This window comes from Hemitrygon akajei, chromosome 22 (genome assembly GCF_048418815.1).
Source record: "Hemitrygon akajei chromosome 22, sHemAka1.3, whole genome shotgun sequence".
In the NCBI taxonomy this organism is placed as follows: Eukaryota; Metazoa; Chordata; class Chondrichthyes; order Myliobatiformes; family Dasyatidae; genus Hemitrygon; species Hemitrygon akajei.
Window position 1 is genome coordinate 54690633 of NC_133145.1, and position 22307 is coordinate 54712939.

The 22307-nt window shown below is 42.4% G+C and overlaps 1 protein-coding gene across 6 annotated transcripts in view; it reads right to left on the reverse strand.

The window, feature by feature from the left end:
• Positions 1 to 22307, reverse strand: part of afmid (arylformamidase) — a 63417-nt gene that overhangs the window by 26806 nt on the left and 14304 nt on the right. The window contains exons 1-6 of one of the 6 annotated variants that reach the window (XM_073026265.1): positions 20043 to 20212; positions 18518 to 18652; positions 15147 to 15209; positions 7723 to 7813; positions 3776 to 3880; positions 3160 to 3208 (exon numbers count right to left, since the gene is read on the reverse strand). In XM_073026265.1, coding sequence (XP_072882366.1) covers positions 3160 to 3208; positions 3776 to 3880; positions 7723 to 7813; positions 15147 to 15176 — 275 coding nt within the window. In that variant the 5' untranslated portion in view covers positions 15177 to 15209; positions 18518 to 18652; positions 20043 to 20212. Of the gene's footprint in view, positions 1 to 3159; positions 3209 to 3775; positions 3881 to 7722; positions 7814 to 15146; positions 15213 to 18413; positions 18435 to 18517; positions 18657 to 20042; positions 20213 to 22307 lie in introns of those variants that run through there. The other 5 variants (XM_073026262.1, XM_073026266.1, XM_073026263.1 and 2 more) reach the window with 5 other exon arrangements.

A 22307-nucleotide genomic window follows, 5' to 3' on the forward strand; every position in this document is an offset into this window, starting at 1 on the left:
ACAAATCCATTTTAACACACAAAAAATGCCTGAGGAACGCAGCAGATCAGGCAGCATCTATGGAAATTAATAAGCAGTCAATGTTCCTGCGGAAACTCTTCATCAGGATGAAATATCGACTCTTCATTCCTCTCCATAGATGCTCCCTGACCTGCTGAGTTCCTTCAGCATTTTATGTGTATGTTGCTCTGGATTTTAGGCATCAGCAGAATCTCTTGTGTTTATAAAAAAAAATTGGTTGTTTTCAAACTGCTGTTTTTTTTCCCACTATCCTATCACTTGCAGAAGATTGCTAACAGAGCAGCTGCAAATTTTCCTGAGACTTTCCTCAATCTCTTGATCTATTTCACTTTACAAATGTAGAAATGTGATCCAAAAAGAACCTAGTTGCCAAAGTGTGACTGCTTAATTTATAAACACAAGAGATTCTACAAATGCTGGAAATCCAGCAAACACACACAAAATGCTGGAGGAGCTCAGCAGGTCAGGCAGCATCAATGGAGAGGAATAAACAGTTGACATTTCAGGCCGACACCCTTCATCAAGACTGATAATCTAGATCAGGGGTTCTTAACTGAGGGTCCATGTATAGATTCCAGAGGGTCTGTGAACTTGGATGGAAAAAAATTTACATCTTTATTTTCACTAACCTGTAACTGAAATTTAGCATTTCCTGCAATTACGAATGTAGGCAACAAACTACAGTAGTATTAGCCGTATCTGTGGCTTTGTCACCAATAGAAATCACAGATATTTTCATATTACAATTTTCAATTGTTACAAATATCTCAAAATATCATTTACGGCACACTCATCACTACTTTGAAATTAGGGTAGTTATTAGACCTGCCACTATACGTAGGTATCAAATGTATAGCCTTGTTTTTAATGCATTAATACAGAAGCATATATATTACTATATCACTAATTTTTTGAAATACAAACATTTGTAATTTGATAAGTATATTTCAATATAATTGGCTTCTTCTGTATTTTAATTTCATAGATTTAAATACATTATTTTGACAAGGACCATCAGATTCACTGGACTGCCAAAAGGGTCCATGGTTAAGAACCCCTGATCTAGATATTCTAGACATTAGTATCTTGTTTTCATTACTCCCTTTGAAACGAAACACACACACTCGATGTTTCAGACCGAGACCCTTCATCAGGAATGCTGCCTGGCCTGCTGAGTTCCTCCAACATTTTGTGTGTGTTGCTTAGATTTCCAGCGTCTGCAGGCTTTCTCTTGTTTATGATTGGAACCATCAGGTGTTGCTCCTCCAACTTGAGTACGGCCTCTTTGTGGCAGTAGAAGAGGCCATGGACCAACATGACAGAATGGGAATAGAAAGTCAAATTGAATTGGGTGGCCACTGGGAAATTCCACCTTTAATAGCGGACGGAGCTGGACAAAGTTGCCCCCAATATATGTTGGGTCTCACCGATGTAGAGGAGGCGACACCAGGAGTACCAGATACAGTAGTAGCATTACTGAGGCAAGTTTGTGCAGGGAAATGTTTAAATCATAGAGAGGGGGAGCAGGACGTACAGAATATTCCCGTTCTGATGAAAATTCATTGACGTGACATTTCAACTCAGTTTATTTCTCCACAGATCCTGCTGACCTGCTGATAGTTTTCTCCAATTTCTGTTTAATTTAAAATTTCAAGCATCTGCTGTAGTTTGCCTTTGAACACCAGTATCATTGTAACTAATCTCAGTGTCTGATCACCACAGCACCAGTTAGTGACAGCTAAACACAATAAAAGGATTATTTTTAAGCGCTCCTTTGTTTATTGCACTCTAACTATGGTACAAAAGGACTGAAGAATCCGTTGAGGTTCTTATTTCCCCCCTCCCTCACTCACCTCTCACTCAAAAAGGCATAGCAAAGGAAGTGGACCTCCAAGAGGATCACAACCTTGTGGTTTGGAGGCTTGCGTGCCTCAATAACCTGGAGAGCTATGCTGGCTGGAATCAGGGCTTTGGCTCTTGGTAGGGTCATCCATGCCAAACAGGTCAAAGTGTAGAGGCCAGACTAAGAGTGGTCCACCAGTCCTCCAGGTTTGGGGGTTCAGCTCAGAGCTAACAACCCTGACCGGTAAAATAAAACTGTTATGGAAACAACAATGGAGAATCCTACTTCTGAGTGGCCGAGGACAGGGACAGATGGAGGACCTTCATTGTTGCCTTAAATACCAGAGGTAATAATGGGCAGTAAGAGAGCAAAGGAAGTGGACATACAGTAGCACAAGAGATTCTGCAGATGCCGGAAATCCAGAGTAGCACATACTACATGCTAGAGGAACTTGGCAGTCAGGCTGTATCTGGGGAAATGGATGAAGTGTGGACCATCGCCCTCTGGTATATGATGGGTATACCGATGGCTGCACTGGGAGCACCAGATACAGCAACAGCATTATTTCGGCATGTTTGGGTAGGGAATTGTTTAAATTGTAGGGAAAGGGGGAAAGATAAATAGAATATGCACCATCAGTAGTTTTTTTCATTGGGATGGGAAAGGAAGGGGGAAGAAGCCGGAATAAGAAGGTGGGGGGACAGGAAGCAGTACCAGTTAGAAGATGATGGGTAAAGCCAGGTGGGTGGGGGAGGGGGTGAAGTAAGAAGCTGGGGGTGATGGGTGGAAAAGGTAAAAGAGCAGTAGAAGGAGGAATCTGATAGCAGAGGAGAGTGGACCTTGGGAGAAAGGGAAGGGGGAGGGAAAAGGCAGGTGAGGAGAAGAGAAAAGTTAAGAGTGGAGTCAGAATTGGGAACGGATGAGGGAGGGTTGAGTTACCAGAAGTGAGAGAAATCAATGTTCATGTCATCAGGTTGGAGGCTACCCGGACACGATATGAGGTGTTGCTCCTCCAGCCTGAGAGGGGACATACTGTGTCAATTTTATTAGCTGGAAGAGAAAGCACTGTCAGCAGCAAGAGACCACCACACAACATCCTGGAGACTGAGGGAGGAGCAGTGCCTCCAATTGCCTTTATACCGGGGTCTGTGGGAGGAGCCACAGGAGCAGTCAGCAGGGGGGGCGTGTCCAGACAGGTATAATGTAGTTCACCACACATACAGAACATTGGCACTGACTGAGCAGATGGATGAGACTGTGTATACACAAGTGCAGCACTGTCTTTCAGAACTCACCTCAGCGTCTGCCAATACCCCCCGTGAAAGTAGATGAGCAGAGCCGAAGCTGCAATATTAAAAGGAAATTAGAGTTAGAGGCCCATTTTTCCAGGCCTTTTATCTCTATGCACCAAGAACTGCAGTGGACAAGAGAGCTCTACAACAGGTGGCCAAAACTGCCCAATGCATCCCCAGCACCAGCCTATCTGCCATCAAGGACATATACACACATAAAGGTGCTGGAAAAAAGGCTAGCAATATCATGAAGGATCCCACTCACCCTGCTCAGAGTCACCCGATGAACAGGCACTCCTGTACCTGCCGTCTCGTTGTGTACTGTGTGTACAATCAGTCTATGTAAAAAAAGTTTATCTTGTGTATTTGTATTTATTGATGCTTTGGATTTCTGGCATCTGCAGATTTCCTTGTATTGTGTTACATTTATTATATGTTTTATTGTGTTCTTTTATGTTGCTTTAGACCTGCAGCAACAATCATTTCCATCTCTTTTACACTTGTGGTACTGATCGACAATAAACAACCTTGAATCTTGAATCAGAAAACAGCAGCAAGTATCCTGAATAACTCAGCATTATGCTAAAGCTGCATTACTGGAATATGTTGTTCTACAAACCTGTTGCTGGGTTTGGAGGTAGATAAATATCTAATTTTTCACAATCCTCTTGTCCATAGGCTTCATCTAACTTAGTTTGAGCTTCTTTGCGACCTTTAATGGTGCCTAAGTGTTAAAGAGAAAACAATCTATTGTTACACTAATTCTCTTTTAAGAACCCTGCTGCTTTTAATGAGCACTAAGATACAATTTTCTATGTTCTATATTTTTCATGTATTGAGATACAGCGCAGAACAGGCCCTTCCAGTTGCCCAGCAACCCCCCCCCCCCACCCCCGATTTAACCCTAGCCTGATCATGGAACAATTTACAAAGACCAATTAACCTACCGGTTGGTCCGTCCTTGAACTGTGGGAGGAAACTGGAACACCCAGAGGAAACCCACGTGGTTACAGGGAGAACATACGAACCTCACGGAGAGCGGCGGGAATTGAACCCAGGTTGCTGGTACTGTAAAGTATTGTGCTAACCACTACGCTGACATGCTGCTCAGATTTGATCAAAGTTAAATAATAATAATAAACAATATTTAGTGAAAGGCTGCTCTTCGGACTGCAGGGAAGTGCACAGCAGAGTCCCCAAACTTGGGCATCATGTCCTCTGCCTATCTGAATATAGAGTGATGGAGTATGTGTCCTTTAGTGAGTTGTATTTGCATGTGCTGGAAACAGTTTCTGAGATTTGCAGGTCACACATCACTCAGGAGGATAGGAAAAGACTTCAACGATATAAAGACAGATTGGTGAAGTGTGCAGATAAGTAACAGATGAAATTATACGCTGAAGGATGTGAAATGTTACAGTTTGGATGGAAGAATGGCAAGAAGCGATAGAATCTAGTGGATACTGTTCTAAAATAATACAAGAACAGAGAGCCCTGGGGGTGCATAGTTCATTAAAAACGTCCAGATATACTGAGGGACTGCAGTCACAATGTAGTCCAACGTCAGCAAACAAGCATCCATGAATGTTGTTGGAGAAACTTAGTTCCTTCATTAGGTTGGTTCCAGCGGGCCGTTCTTTACCCTAGCGGTATTCTTCTACACTCTATGTTCTATGGGAGGGAATCTATCAGATTTACCTACCAGGGGGTCCTTTCCAAAAGTAAGTGATTGATTATCAGTTGATCTTCCAATGAGCAGGGTTTGTTAGGGGTAAGGCTCGTAAATGAAAATTTCCAATGGGATGATCAATCCAAGGTAAGTTTTGATTTATCTCAAAGACTGGCAAAGAGCTGAAGGTAGTTGCCTCTAACCTGCAAAATCCTGGCTCCTCTGTTTATCAGGTGATATCGTAGAAACTGCAGCAAGGCAGGGATAGATTGCAGATATAGGGCAGACAGCCCAGGTAAGAAAGGTCTTTAAAGGGCATAGAATTTTTTTTTGAATTTATTTAAACCTTTCATCCATCCCACAACGTGAGGGAGTAAAAATCTTTGCCTTATGACTCCATTGCAATGTACAGACAAGTGAATTTAAAAGTCTAATGGCCACACGGTCGGTATGTACAGTGTGGTGAACTATATATACCTGTCTGGACTGCTCCTGTGGCTCCTCCCACAGACCCCTGTATAAAGGCGATTGAGGCCTGAGCCTGGCCTCATTCTCCAGGATGTAGTGTTGTTCATTCTTCCAGTCAATAAAAGCCGATATCTCGCTTCTTACGTCTCAGAGTGAGTTATTGATGGTGCATCATACAGTCCAGGCAAGATCTTCGGTGATGTGTATACTGAGGAACTTGAAACTACTCACCCTCTCAACTGCGGACCCATTGATGTTGATCAGAGTGAGCCTGTCTCCGTTCCTCCTGTAATCCACAATCAGCTCTGTTGTATTTTTGGGACATTGAAGGACAGGTAGCTATCCTGGCACCACTGTGTCGGGGTGTCAGCCTCTCCTCTGTAAGGTGTCTCATCACGCTAGAAATAAGGCCAATCGAAGTCGTATCATCTGCGAATTTGATCAGCAGTTGGAGCTGTGTGTGGCAGTACAGTCGTGGATGTAAAAGGAGTAGAGAAGGAGACTCAGAACACAACCCTGGGGGGCACCTGTGTTCAGGATCAGAGGGACTAAGGTGAGGGAGCCCATCCTTACCACCTGTCGGTGATCCAGTAGGAAGTTCCCTTTGCACAGCAGGAGTCTGGAGACGAGAGAAGAATGTACTGGAAGAATTTAAGGAACACACGCCAACTAAGGGACAATTTTACTCACTTCAAAGTTTCAATGACTTTTAACATCTCTATTGAGGAAGTGTGAAAAGCTGGAATAAGAATAGAGCTGATACCATCAATCAGGAAACGGCAGCTGTAATTTCTGGGACAGGTACTGTACTGAGGAAAGAGAAGCTCGAACATCTTGCAGTGACGGGACAATGTGTTGGAAGAAAAAGGTGCGGCTGACAGCGCATGACATTCATGACATTCAAGGGATGGACAGGCAAAAGTTTTGAAGAGTTTATTGGAACTTCTCAGATTAAAGACAAGTGGAAGACCATGATACGACACAGCGCATAATGATGATGATGATTATGAATGATTATTGAACTGGAAAGTAAGGAATTCAAACATACACAGTTTACCAAATGGTCAATATCGGTAATTGCCAGTCAATTCTGCATAAAAATGGCATTTCTCTGTTCAGACTTCAGAACAGTGTGGTGACAGGGACCATGCTGTTCTCCTTGTGCACGAGTAAAATAAAGTGCAGTTGAGGGTCGAGTGTGAATTTTCAGAGTCTAGTTAGTCAGTGAGGACAATATCAAAACTATCCTGGACTCATTCAGATTGGCCTGGTCTCCACCTTTATTGGCCAGGCCAGCAAAATTATTCCTAAGAAAGGGCATAACATATTATTAACTTATACAACAGCCTATGTCCCATTTACATACAGGATGCACCAGCCAATGTGCAAATGTTGACCATCCCCATTTTTTAGTTGTTTCTTAAATGACCACCTATAACAAACAAGCAATATTGCCTACATCCCAGAAACAATTAAATATGTTCAAATCTTGTTTGTTGAAAATTGAGAGCAACACACACAAAGTGCTGGAGGAACTCAGCAGGTCAGGCAGCATCTATGGAGAATAATAAATAGTCGATGTTTCAGGCTGAGGCCCTTCATCAGGACTGGAAAAGAAGGGGGAAGAAATGACAATAAGAAGATGGTGGTAGGGGAGAGAATACAGCATTACAGTGTGTGTGTGTGTGTTGCTCTATTTCCAGCATCTGCAGAATTTCATGTTGTTAAAAATTGAAAAGTTACAACATCAATATCAGTCTCTGCAAAATAAGAGCAGAAATGATAAATCACACTCATACCACCAGTACAAAAACAGTGATTACTCCTCAACCATCAGGCTCTTGAACTGGAGGGGATAACTTTACTCAACTTCACTTGCCCCATTATTGAAATGTTCCCACTACCACTTCCCACTTTCCCACTTTCAAGGACTCTTCATCTCACGTTCTCGATAATTTTTGCTATTTACTTATATTTGCATTTGCACAGTTTGTTGTCTTCTGTGTTCTAGTTGATCTATCATTGATCTGTCATGTTTACTATTCTTTAGATTTGTTGAGTGTGCCCACAAGAAAGTGAATCTCAGGGTTGTATATGGTGACACGTGTAGATACTTAGTTAATAAATTTCCTTTGAACTTTGAACGACATAAATTCTTTCTCAAAGTTAAAGTCAAAGCAAGTCAAGGTAAATTTATTATCAAACGGCTTATATGTCACTGGGTACTATCTTGAGATTAATTTGCTGTTGTCTACCATTTGCTGCTATTCTTCAGCCGTTCTGGTGGCTTGTCACTAAGCACTTGTATACCAAACGCAGTTGATCAGATGTTACAGTACTTAATGTAGAATAGAGTTCATCCAATGTAACAAAACATTTATGTTTCAAAAACGTAACTGTTTGTTGTATATACCCATCGCACAGCTAACCTTCAGCAGTTTCTTTGATGTGGGATTCTATTACCGTAGTCCTGTCCATACGGTGCGACCAGCAAGTGGGAGAGTACTGTCTTTCTAGCTCCTACATCAAAGAAATGTTAACAAGTACAGTTATTGCAATTTCTCAAGTTAACTAAGCACATCAGACAGTCAAACCATTTTCACCTGATTTGGATTATTGGACTCAATGAAAATGCAGTTATTTTGATATCATTTACACAGGCCTGATCTCGATCCCATGATTATTTCATCCATATGAACCAAATCACCAGTCCAACTATAATTCATAAGTAAAATTAAAAAAAAGAAATCAACACAGAAATTTGAGATCCAAGTGTAGAAACCACAAGTGCACTTTGTTTATCAACATGGCTCTATCCTGACACTGTTAAACAGATGTAAAGGAGATTATGTGGAGTCCATAATTTCACTTTAGTCCTCATGAAATATGGATGGATGCTGGTAGATCACAAATTTAGAAAGCATTAAATTTCCATTTGAGCATAAAGGCATCCTTAAAACATTTCCTTCAAAGGAAATGAACCTAAGTAATTGGTGATGGATTATTTCTAGGATTGTTGCTATATTATCGGGGCCTAGCGCTGATCATCATGTTCCTGTTCCCACGCCGTGGGGGTAGATCAGCTGCGGAGCAGGTTGCCAAGAAACTAACTACAATCTCATCATCGCCTTAAATGTACCAGTACATCCTTTAGTTGATTGAGGAAAGAAGTATTGGAAAATCAAGACTTAGCACCTGGCACAAAACCTGTGGTCTACTGGACAGCAGTGATCTCTGTACTCCTTTGTGCTTCTAGATTGCATACAGCAAGAACTGTATTTTTATTCAGTTACAGCACGGTGACACGCCCTTCTGGCCTAACCGGACCCACGTGGCCACTTAGTCTAGTAACTCATACGCCTTTGAAATGTGGAAGAAAAATGGAAAATGCAGAGGGAGCCCACGCAGTCATGGGGAAAATGTAAAAACTCCTTCCAGACAGCAACGGGAATTGAACCTGGGTCACCTGCACTGGCTATTGTGCCAGCCCCTCAAGCACTGGGAAAAATACCACCACTACTACTTCTGTAAAATCTTCCAAGTTCACTGGAAGAGTAAGTGAGCCCACAGCAGAATCCTCTCCCATGCCAAAATCCCCTGTACTGAGGCCTGAGTGGTCAGCATTGGGAGGGAGGGTCATTTAATGACACCAGACTTCCAAAACTTTCTTCCAAGCTCAGTTATAGAAAGAAGCTATCAGGTGAACAGAGAAAAAGATTCAAGGATATGCTCAAAATTTTTACTCGAGGAAGGGGAACTTTCTCAAAAATTCACAGGAATCTCTGGGCTGAGCCTAGGCAAACTGAAGAAGGAGCAACACATACAAAGTGCTGGAGGAACTCAGCAGGTCAGACAACATTTACACAGGGGTTCCCAAACCTTTTTATGCCATGGACTCCAGGTTAGGAACCCCTGATCTATGGAAAGGAATAAAAATTCAACGTTTCGGGGCAAGTTTCTTCACCACGTCTGGAAAGGAAGGGGGAAGAAGCTGAGGGGGAGAGGAAGGAGTGCAAGCTAGAAGGTTATGGGTGAAGCCAAGCATGGGCGGGGAAAATGAGTTGAAGTGAGGAGCTGGGAGGTGATGTGGGGAGTGGGGGGGAGGATTCTAGAGAGCAAATAATTAAGAAGACAATGGAGAAGGTAATGGATGTAGGTAAAAGTGGAGGAATAAAAAGACAGAGTGTGTCAGGAGGGGAAAGAATGTACGGAGATAAGCGTAAAGTTGTACAAAAGGAAAAGGTAGGAATTAAGTGTCAAACATATTTGAAAGTCCTTTATTTGAATGCACGTAGTATTAGGAATAAAATTGATGAGTTGACGGTACAAATAATTACGTATGGTTATGATATTGTGGCAATTACGGAAACATGGCTGCAGGGTGACCAGGACTGGGAATTAAACATACAAGGGTATTCGACAATTAGGAGAGACAGGCAAGAAGGAAAAGGAGGTGGGGTGGCTATGTTAATAAAGCAAGAAATCACTGCAATAAAGCGAAATGATATTGGCTCAAAGGATCAGGATAACGAAACAATTTGGGTAGAAATAAGAAATAGTAAAGGGAAAAAAGCAGTGGTGGGAGTAGTCTATAGGCCTCCAAACAGCTGTAACTCAGTTGGTCGGAGCATAAATCAGGAAATAGTTGGGGCTTGTAATAAGGGAACAGCTATAATTATGGGGGATTTTAACTTTCATATTGACTGGACTAATCAAGTCGGACACGGCAGCCTTGAAGAAGAGTTTATTGAGTGTATTCGGGATGGGTTCCTTGAACAATACGTTACTGAGCTGACAAGGGGGCAAGCAGTCTTAGATCTGGTCCTGTGTAATGAGACGGGACTAATAAAAAATGTCCTAGTAAAGGATCCCCTTGGAATGAGTGACCATAACATGGTCGAATTCCATATTCAATTAGAGGATGAGAGGGTTGGATCTCAAACAAGCGTACTGAGCTTAAATAAAGGAGACTATGATGGTATGAGAGCGGAATTGCTTAAGATGGATTGGGAAAATAGATTAAAGGGTAGATCGGTACTTGATCAGTGGTGTATATTTAAGGAGTTATTTTACAACTATCAAGAAAAATATATTCCACTGAAGAAAAAAGGGTGTAAAAGAAAAAATAGTTATCCGTGGCTAAGTAAAGAAATAAAGCAAAGTATACGACTAAAAAGAAAGTTATATAAGGTAGCTAAATCTAGTGGGAAGATTGAAGATCGAGAAGCTTTTGAAGATCGGCACGCCCGGGATCCGCTTCAGTTTGCGTATAAGGAGAAGGTGGGAGTGGAGGATGCTATCACGTATTTGCTGCACAAATCACTCTCTCACCTAGATGGGGTCAGTTGTGCTGTGAGGATTACATTCCTTGACTTCTCTAGTGCCTTTAACACCATCCAGCCCAAGATCTTAAAGCACAAACTAACGGAGATGGGAGTAGACTCTCACATGGTGGATTGGATAGTGGACTACAGTGAGATGCTGAAGATGTTCTATAGGTCAGTTGTTGAGAGCGCCCTCTTCTTTGTGGTGGCGTGTTGGGGAGGAAGCATTAAGAAGAAGGACGCCTCACGTCTTAATAAGCTGATAAGGAAGGCGGGCTCTGTCGTGGGCAAAGTACTGGAGAGTTTAACATCGGTAGCTGAGCGAAGGGCGCTGAGTAGGCTACGGTCAATTATGGAAAACCCTGAACATCCTCTACATAGCACCATCCAGAGACAGAGAAGCAGTTTCAGCGACAGGTTACTGTCGATGCAATGCTCCTCAGACAGGATGAAGAGGTCAATACTCCCCAATGCCATTAGGCTTTACAATTCAACTGCCAGGACTTAAGAACTTTTTTTTTTAAAGCTATTATTAATGCTTTTTGAGTTAGTGATTTAGATGCATATCATATTATTACTGAGTTAAGTATTGTATGTAATGAGTTTTTGCTACAACAAGTGTATGGGACATTGGAAAAAATGTTGAATTTCCCCATGGGGATGAATAAAGTATCTATCTATCTATCTATCTATCTATCTATCTATCTAAAGATCAGCAGCAAATAACAAAAAGATTGATTAAGAAGGGGAAGATAGATTATGAAAGTAAATTGGTGAAAAACATAAAAGCAGATAGTAAGAGTTTTTATAGTTACATAAAAAGAAAAAGGGTGGCTAAAGTAAATGTTGGTCCCCTAGAAGATGAGACCGGGAAATTAATGGTAGGGGACATGGAGATGGCGGAAACGCTGAACAAATATTTTGTATCAGTTTTTACAGCAGAGGACACTCAAAATATCCCTTCACTGGATAAACAAGGGGCTCTAGGGGGAGAGAAGCTAACTACGATTCAAATCACCAAGGAAATGGTACTTGATAAATTAATGGGACTGAAGGTGGATAAATCCCCTGGACCGGATGGCTTGCATCCTAGGGTCTTAAGGGAAGTGGCGGTCGGGATTGTGGATGCATTAGTGATAATTTTTCAAAACTCGCTGGACTCGGCAATGGTCCCGGCAGATTGGAAAAATGCTAATATAACTCCTTTATTTAAAAAGGGCAATAGACAGAAGGCTGGGAATTATAGGCCAGTTAGCCTAACATCTGTGGTTGGCAAAATGTTGGAATCGATAATTAAGGAAACAGTAACAGGGCATTTGGATAAACATAGCTTAATAGGACAAAGTCAGCATGGCTTTACAAAAGGGAAGTCATGTTTGACAAATTTGTTGGAGTTCTTTGAGGACATAACATATAGGGTAGATAAAGGGGAACCAGTGGATGTGGTGTATTTGGACTTCCAAAAGGCATTTGACAAGGTGCCACACCAAAGATTATTACTTAAAGTAAAAAATCATGGGATTGGGGATAATATTCTGGTATGGGTGGAGGATTGGCTTTCTAACAGAAAACAGAGAGTTGGGATAAATGGTTTATTCTCAGACTGGCAGTTGGTGACTAGTGGTGTTCCGCAGGGGTCGGTGTTGGGACCCGAACTCTTTACAATCTATATTAATGATTTGGAGAAAGGGACTAAGTGCAACGTATCGAAGTTTGCTGATGACACAAAGATGGGAGGGAGTGTAATGAGTGCGGAGGACATTGAAACCCTGCAGGGGGACATAGATAGGCTGAGTGATTGGGCAGACATTTGGCAGATGAAATATAATACTAACAAGTGTGAGGTCTTGCACTTTGGCAGGAAAAATAATAGAGCAAGTTATTATCTAAATGGAGAGAAACTGGAAAGTGCTTCTGTGCAAAGGGATCTGGGGGTCCTGGTGCAGGAAACACAAAAAGTTAGTATGCAAGTGCAGCAGGTGGTCAAGAAGGCCAATGGAATGCTGGCTTTTATTGCTAGGGGGATGGAGTATAAGAACAGGGAGGTCTTACTGCAGTTGTACCAGGTATTGGTGAGACCACACCTGGAGTACTGCATGCAGTTCTGGTGTCCATATTTAAAAAAGGACATACTGGCTCTCGAGGCAGTGCAGAGAAGGTTCACTAGGTTAATTCCGGGGATGGGTGGGTTGATGTATGATGAGAGGTTGAGTAGATTGGGACTCTACTCATTGGAGTTCCAAAGAATGAGAGGCGATCTTATTGAAACATATAAGATTGTGAAGGAGCTTGATCGGGTGGATGCGGGGAGAATGTTCCCAATGATGGGTGAAACTAGGACTAGGGGGCATAATCTTAAAATAAGGGGATGCCGTTCCAGGACTGAGATGCGGAGAAATTTCTTCACTCGGAGGGTAGTGGGGCTGTGGAATTTACTGCCCCAGAGAGTTGTGGAAGCTACTACACTCAATAAATTCAAAACGGAGATAGACATTTTCCTGGATAAAAATGGCATTAGGGGATATGGTGAGCGAGCAGGTAAGTGGACATGAGGCTAGGTTTAGATCAGCCATGTGATCTCCTGGACCAGTTTTCGATAGCCTGGATGGGTCGGAGAGGAATTTTCCAGATTTTTTCTCCTCAATTGGCAAATCGTTTTTTTTTCCCCGGGTGATCACATGGGTTTGGGCGGGATGAATAATAAAATAAAATGGGCGGCATGGTGCCCTGTTGGTTGGCACTGTTGCCTTGTGGGATTCGGTGAAAACTAGAGTTAAGATTGGATCAGCCATGATCTTGTTGAATGGTGGAGCAGGCTTGAGGGGCCGATTGGCCTACTCCTGCTCCTATCTCTTATGTTCTTATGTGGAAAAGGTAAAGGGCTGAAGAAAAATGAATTTGATAGGAGAGGAGAGTGGATCATGGGAGAAAGGGGAGGAGGAGTAGGGACACCCAAGGGAGGTAAGAAGAAGAGAAGAAGTAAGAGAGAAGCCCGAATGGAGAATGGAAATAGAGAGGGGGAAGACATTATCGAAAGTTAGAGAAATCAGTGTTCATGCCGTCAGGTTGGAGGTTACCTAGACGGAATATGAGGTATTGCCTCTCCAATTTGAGTGTGACCTCATCGAGGCAGCAGAGGAGGCCATGAACCAACTTGTCAGAATGGGAATGGGAAGTGAAATTAAAATATTTGGCCACTGGGAAATCCTGCTTGTCACAGGTGGTGCGATGGTGCTTAACAAAGTGGTCCCCCATTTTACGTTGATTCTCACTGATGTAGAGGAGGCCACATCAGGAGAACCGGATACAGAGTCACATGAGGAGTGTCACTTCACCTGGAAGGACAGTGTTTTGGATGCTGTTGAGAACATCAGGAGCAGGTGAAAATTATGTCTTAGCGGTGGACCACCAGCAACCCAGCTTCCTGATCCATTGGGGAGAATCTGAAGCTCCCATGTTGGCCTCATCCACCATCTCGAAACCCCCAAATCAGAGTGGAATCAAACAGCTGGAGGATGACTCAGAACATATGCCGATTTGTTCTATATTCGAAGTCAACCCTGTCCAAGAAGAAGTACTACAATAAAGTAAGTTGGATTGCTAGTTATATTGTTTTTGTGGCCATGGGAGGGAGCATTGAAATAGCAGTGGTCCTGACACATCTGCCTTTTCAAACTTGTTACATTTTCAAAATGCCGAGTGCTTTTGGTTCACTGATACTTGTTGCTATTTTCGTCACGTAAATACTACTCACAGAGCAGGCTGGATCTCAAGTTGCCTGTTTTATATTTAACTTTTGTTTACTCAACCTGACCACTTCTTATGTGGGATAAGGGACAAGGAGTTCCAAAACATCCTGACATAAGATACGTACGTATCTGCGCTCAAAATCTGCAGAATTCTGCCCTAAATTAGACACAGCTCAGCATGATGAAATCACAGAAACTTGAGGTAATGTTCCTGATAAAGTGATGCCCCCATACAACTCGAAAGCAGTGCTAACTACACTTGTTCAACACTTCCCTTCACAACAATGCTTACATTACAGTTTCTAACCATATTGGGTGTTGTTGGCATTTAATGTTATTGGTGTATTTCCATTTGGGGCGGCACAGTGGCGCAGTGGTTAACACAATGCTTCACAATACAGGTGACCCGGGTAGGATTCCTGCCGCTGCCTGTAAGGAGTTTGTACACTCACACCGCGACCACATTGAATTCCTCCGGGTGCTCTGGTTTCCTCCCACAGTCCAAAGACGGACCAGTTGGAAGGTTAATTGGTTATTATAAATTGCCCCACGATTAGGCTCGAGTTAAATTAGTGGGGCAGCTCAAAGGGCCAGAAGAGTCTACTCCACGTGGTTTCTCAATAAATAAATAAATCGTGGATCCTAGAAGGACCATTCAGTGTAATAATTCATTGACAAGAAATGCTTCATTGTTAGTGACAACAGAAGCAGTGAAATGCACTTGAGTAAATAGATTTTTTTCTTTCCTGAGATTAAAAATATGGGAATGAATGTACCGACCTCTTTATCCATTGCCTTCCACGAGCTCATTCTGCCAGTTATTCAATATCTTCCTCGAAACTTCTACTGCATGGAATCAGCATCGGAAATGAAAGGATCAATGTCAGAGATGCAATGAATGGTAAATGACTGCCTGTTTAATTTCAAGCCATATTTAATTAAGTATGACAATAGATTACATACAGTATATATGCAAAGCGGTCAAAGATATCACCAGACATTTGTATGATTTGTATTCATTAGTTTGCTTAGAGCAGAGGTTCCCAAACTTGGCATTATTGTATTCAAATTTCCAGACTTACTACCTGCCTATATATGCACATCAATTTAAGTTTTATATTTTAATCCCTAAGATGTTAATTAATCAGTCCAACAGTCCATCATTGGGGTGGCAAGGTAGTGTAGTGTTTAAGACTCTAAGTTACAATAAGAATATATAAAATAAATAACTATTGTAAAACCATTTCCAGGGATTTTTAAACACAAAGTACACTGCAGATGCTGTGGTCAAATCAACATGTACAAACAAGCTGGGTGAACTCAGCAGGTCGGGCAGCATCCGTTGAAAGGAGCAGTCAACGTTTCAGGCCAAGACCAAGAGACCCGAGTCCTGACGAAGGGTCCTGGGATTTTTGTTTGACCATCTCCTACAATCTTCACTCCAACCCCGTCGTTCTTCCCCCACAAGGTGTGGCATCCACAAATCTGTCATGGATCAGTGTCTGCTGGATGTTACCCTCTTCTCTGTCATCAGAAATGTCTGGGTGGCCTCCAACCTGATGGCATGAATATTGATTTCTTCTTTCAGTTAATTTTTTCCCTCCCACTCCCCACTGCTTCTATTCCCCACTCTAGAGTTTTACTTCTTCTTGCTTGCCTATCACCTCCCCCTGGGTCCTCTCCTCCTTCCCTTTCTCTTGTGGTCCACTATCCTCTCCAGCCCTTTACCTATCCCACCCACTTGGTTTCATCTATCACCTTCCAGCTACCCTCCTTCCCCTTCCCCTTCCCTCCAACTTTTAATTCTGGTACCTTCCCCTTTTCATTTCAATCCTGAAGAAGGGTCTTGGCCCAAAACATTGACTGTTTAATCATTTCCATAGATGCTTCCTGACTTAATGAGTTCCTCTAGCATTTTGTGTGTGTTGCTTTAGAAATATCTTGTGTTTGGCGTGAGAATGTGCACCAGAGTTTCAGAACCTTTGACTTAGAGGATGCTTGAAAATTACGCTGTTATATTGTTGTACGTATTCATAACCTCATTCTAAGAATGAGGTGCACAAAGAAACAGAGAAATTACAGGTCCATTGGCTCACAGTGCTGTGCTGACCATGTAAGCTACTCTAGAGAGTACCGAGAGTTTCCCTACCGCACTGCCCTCTATTTTTCTGAGCTCCATGTTCCTATCTAAGTGTCTCTTAAAAGACCCTATTATATCATTTTCCAGAAAAATATTAAAATGCTTAGCAGCTCAGGGCAACAACCACATAGAGACAGAATTAACGATTTAGGGTTAGCAATACTCTGCCGGTGTCTTACAAGAAATCAATAATTTATTCTATAGTCAACCATAACACCCAGGAAATTAAAGCTGCTCAACTTTTCCTCTGCTAACCTAATCACCATGTCCTGGGTAATCAGATATACAATTCAGGCCTTCAACATGAAACAATGGTAGAAAATTACACATGTAATGATAGGCAAGTATAATCTAAAAATCAGATTATTCCCCCCCCCCAACCATGAGTTCACCCTGTCCCAATATCCGTACATACAAAAGGCAGCCTCACTGATCACACCCTCTCACTGATCAACCTAAACCTCACAATGATCTGTAATAATCATTCCCCCTCACACCACACTGCTCAAACTCCGATCCTTCTGCTGAATGTCCCCTGTTCTCACAATCTCTGCTCTCACTGACCCATGCGCTCTCTCTCCCGACCTCCAACCTTCTCCTGATCCATAATCTCCCTTGTCCAGGACCCACAGCCTTCCGCTCTGACTCATCTCTCTCTTGCCCCAGGGCTTCCAACCTGCCCCCTGCAAAGGATCTGCCTTTCTTGGCACCCCCAGCCTTGATCCCTTTCCCCCAGGTTCCCCAACCTGCTTTCTCCCTGCCTCCTCCTCTAACTTCCCCATGATCTCTTCCTGACCACCCATCCCACATCATTGCCTGCTTTCCATGCATCGCGCCGACTTTCCGCTGGGCAATCTAAGTTGGTGGGAATCCTAGAAGGTGATTTAGATCAGGCTTAACACACACAAAATGCAGGAGAAACTCAGCAGATCAGGCACCACAGAATCATAGAACGCTACAGCACAGAAACAGGCTTTACAGCCTATCTAGTCCATGCCAAACTATTATTCTGCCTAGTCCCATCGACCCACACCTGGACCATAGCTCTGCATACCACCCCCCCCCCCCCCCACCCCATCCATGTACCTATCAAAACTTCTCTTAAATGTTGAAATCAAATCCACAGCCACTACTTCCTCTGGCAATGCACTCCACATTCACTCCACCCTCTGAGTGAAGAAATTCCACCACAGATTCCCCTTAAATCATCACCATTCATCCCTCACCCTTACATACTTCACAGTATGGTCTGGGTCAATTTTGACCCGACCCAAGAATCCCCTCATAACAAGTGTCTATACCAAATTTTGAACCACAGATCTATTTAGAATGTATAAATGGCCTATCTGACATTAATAAATGGGTGATTAATCCTTAATTAATGTTTCAGAGATCTAAAATCCATTTCAATAGACACAGGTCAAATTTGACCCGGAACAGCCTCAATATACAAAAATTTGTAGCACTCATACAAAAGAATAAAAAAATTTAATATTTTCATTTTTGCGCATTTTGGGTCACTTTAGGAAAAAGTCATCAAATTTCGGCTAATAAAATGGCATTTAGGCTGTTTTTGCTGCTGTCAAATGTCAAAACGGGTCAAATTTGACCCAAACAGTATGTAAGGGTTAACTTATGGCCTCTGGTTCTTGTTTCACCCAAACTCAATGAAAAAACGTCTGCTTGCATTAACCCTGTCTACACCCCTCTTAACTTTGCACGCCTCGGTCAAATCTCTCCTCATTCTCCTGTGCAGCAATGGACATTTCAGGTTCAGACCATTCATCAGGACTGGCAAGAAAGCAGACAGAGGCCAGGGTGTAGAGAAACACAGCAAAAACACAATGTGAAATGCATTTTCAGCTTCCTCAGTCTTCGTAAGTCTTTCACTAATTTTTACCCCTCACCACTCCAGAAGCTCAAAGCAGCAGCAGCAACAACACCAGACCAATAATCTTGATTTTAATCCTATAAATGAAACCATAGCTTATAGCTTTAATTTTGCACTTACCCGATAAGTTCTTCACCTGGTGAACTTTGAAATCCAGAAGAGTGGAATGTTTTGGAACCACTTAGCTTAGATCATTGGTAAATTTCTGTTCAAATATGCCTTGTTCAAAAGTCACAATCAAAGTCCAGATAACATCTGAAGAAAGGTTGTGTTTCAACAGAGTCTCATTGCAGTTAGGTAATAGAATGACACAATAAATCAACCTAAAATCCACCACAAGTTTGGGGAATCTTACAATAAATTTCATGGTTTAATTTCACTCCCTAATCATTGGAAAATCAAAAACATCAGCTGTTTTGCTTTCCAGCTTCCCCAATGTTTTACACTTTCTGATAACACTACATCTAGAACAAGCGAGAGTGAAAAACTGGAAAGGATTTACAGTCTTGATCCGTACTGTAAAGACCTCTCTGAGGATTTTTCACCTTGCCTTTGTGGGGAGATCTGTGAGTTCCTGAGCGATACCATCAAACAGTTAGCTCCTGATAGAGTTACCCATGATAGTAAGGTCAAGGGAGAGGTTGCAGGCAAAGAGTGATCCAACCAAAACTTCAACGGTGGAGCTGGTGGAAGATAATGGTACCGGAGAGTACGGTTCCAGTTCTAAAAACATGGACGCTTACTCTCGAGGGCAAACACTGCACAGTTTGTTTTCTGTGATCCACTTACTCCATTTTCCTGGCATTAACAGTGGGCCACATTCAGTTAAGGGTTACTTTAATTCACAGGAGTGGAAATTACAATTTGGGTGAATGAAATAAATATGAACCTGGAGGCAAGCCCTCTTTCTGCACCAATCCTAGACTGAAAATCTGGCTGAGTGGTGCCACAACAACAACCTCTTACTCAATGTCAGAGTCCAAGGAGCTGGTGGTCTTGCTGACACATGCCGGTGATAATAAACCTGATTCTGATTCTTATTCTGTTTATTGACTGCAGGAAGGAGATAAACCGAAAGTCCATGAGCCAGTCCTCATCAGAGAATCAGAGGTGGAAACAGACAGCAACTCTAAATTCCCTGGGGTTAGCATTTCACAGGACCTGTCCTGGGCCCAGCATGTGAGAGCGATTACGAAGAGAGCACATCAGTGCCTATACTTCCTCAGGAGCTGGCGAAGATTTGGCATGACATCTTTTGTATTTGCTCAGCTTGCTGTCTTTTGCACACTGGTTGAACGCCCAAATTTGTGAGGTCTTTCACTGATTCTATTATGGTTATTATCTATAGTGGATTTACTGAGTATGCCTACAAGAAAATTAATCTCAGGGTTGTATATGCTGACATATATATATATATTTTGATAATAAATTTACTTTTAACTTTTGAACATTGAATATAATGTCTGAACTTAATGCTCACCTTGCCTGTGTTTGCCCAAAGTGGCCTGAAGTACAATTTTACTTAAATTTGGATCCTGGCTCTGATCCATGCTTGAATTCATACCCCAATATCATTGTATTTTCCACCACACAGTTCCTCAACAAAAGCATAAGTTTCAAAAATAATTTTGGCATCACAGTTTACCTTAGATTTTAGCAAAGCTGCATCAATTAGACGAAGAGTGTTGGGTCAGTGTTGTTTCTTTCTAACTGTTGGTGCAAATTCAGAAAATCCATCACGTAAGTTAATTATAGACGTGACACAAATCTGTCCATGGTGTCCACAATGGTTCTATTCTTTCGGCACTGTTAGTCAGCAAACGAGCAGAAAACTAAATCCTGGCTTAAAGAAAATTACTGTGCACACCACAGTACAACAGCCAACACAAGAGACTCTGCGCAACGCACGCACGCACGCACACACGCACGCACGCACACACACACACGCACGCACACACACACAATGCTAGAGGGCTGAGTCCCTTCATCTGGCCCAAAATATTGATTGTTTATTTCCTTCTACTGATGTTGCTTGACCCGCTGAATTCGTCCAGCATTTTGTGTGTGTCACTGAATAGAACACGCTGTCCTTTTCAAACTTAACACTGTAACTAAGCTTTTGGATGCAAACCAAACTAATGCAAATATTATCTGGCCTTCAGCATGTTACTAAGCACTGTTTAATGTAGGTTATAAAGATTTGGATTGTAATATTCACCCCGGTAAGTCAATATACTGAATGTGGCCTACTCTTAGTGCCAGGATATGGAGTAGGTGGATCACAGAGAACAAAATTGCATATCGTGACCTCGAGATTTAAAGTACTGTATATCCTAGTGCAGAAATTATCGAGGGGAGGAATAGTCATCAGATTTGAAATGGCAGATGCATGTAATTACTTCATGGTCTTGAGTTTCTGCAATATTTCCACTTGGATTTTCACAATAGAAGAAATAAAATAGTATAGGAGACTGAATAAAGTGGCCTTTGAGTGTACATTTGTGGTCTTCTGCTGCTATAGCCCATCCACTTCAAGGATCAATGTGTTGGGCATTCAAAGATGCTCTTCTGCACACCAATGTTGTAAGCCACAGTTACTTGAGTTACTGTCACCTTCCTGTCAGCTTGAACCAGTCTGGCCATTCTCCTCTTACCTCTCTCATTAACAAGGCATTTTCGCCCACAGAACTGCTGCTCACTGAATGCTTTTAGTTTCACGCACCATTCTCTGCAAACTCTAGAGACTGTTGTGTGTGAAAAGCGCAGATCAGCTGTTTCTGAGATAATCAAACGACCCCATCTGGCACCAACAATTATTCCTCAGACAAAGTCTCTTTTATCACATTTCTTCCCCATTCTGATGTTTGGTCTGAACAACATCGGAACCTCTTGACCATGACTGCATGCTTTGATGCATTGAGTTGCTGTGGTACCACGCAGCAAAAAAAAAACACACTCAACGACTGCTACACTAAGATTAGGAATGCCTAGCATTATATGCCTAGACTGCACATCAGGAAATCTGATCACTTGTCTGTCCTTCTCCTACCTGCATACAGGCAGAGGCTACAGAGCAAGGCTCCAGAGATAAGGACAACAAAGAGGTGGTTGTGGGAAGCAGAGAAGCAGCTACGGGATTGCTTCCAGCTGGTGATTGAGGACTCATCAAAGGATCAGGATAATTAAAACACAGTTGTCACGGACTTTATAAAAACAGTTATAGATGAGTGTGTGCCCACAAAATCATTCAGTCTTTCCCAACCAGAAGCTCTGGATTGACCATGAGTTCCACAATCTGCTGAGGGCCAGGTAAGTGGCATTCAGGTCCGGCAACCAAGTAAGGTACAAGAGGTCCAGATACGATCTCCAGAAAGTCATCTCATGTGCAAAGTGGCAATTCTGGACCAAATTTGAATCATTGAATGATGCTCGACAGCTGGGGCCGGACTTGAATGCTATTACCCCTTACGAAGGAAAAGCAAGTGGCATAGGTGACAACAAGACTTCACTTCCAAATGAATTTGATGCTTCTGTGCCCACTTTGAGCATCAAAACGTGGAGGAACCATCATGAACTCCCACAGCATCTGATGACCCTCTGATTGCAGGTTCTGAGGCCAATGTGAGAGCATCCTTCAGGAGGGTGGAACTATGGAAAGCATCTGGCCCAGATGGGGTACCTGCTTTGAGTACTAAAGTCCTATGCTGATCAACTGGCTGGCATGATCACCAATATCTTTAACCGTCTGAGGTGCCCACTTTGATTATACCAGTGTCTAAGAAAGGTGTGGTAACCTGCCTCAATGATTATCATCCAGTAGCACTTACATCCAAAATGATGAAGTGCTTTAAGAGGTTGGTGATGAAATGTATAAACTCCTGGTTGAGAAGTGACTTAGATCAGCTCCTAT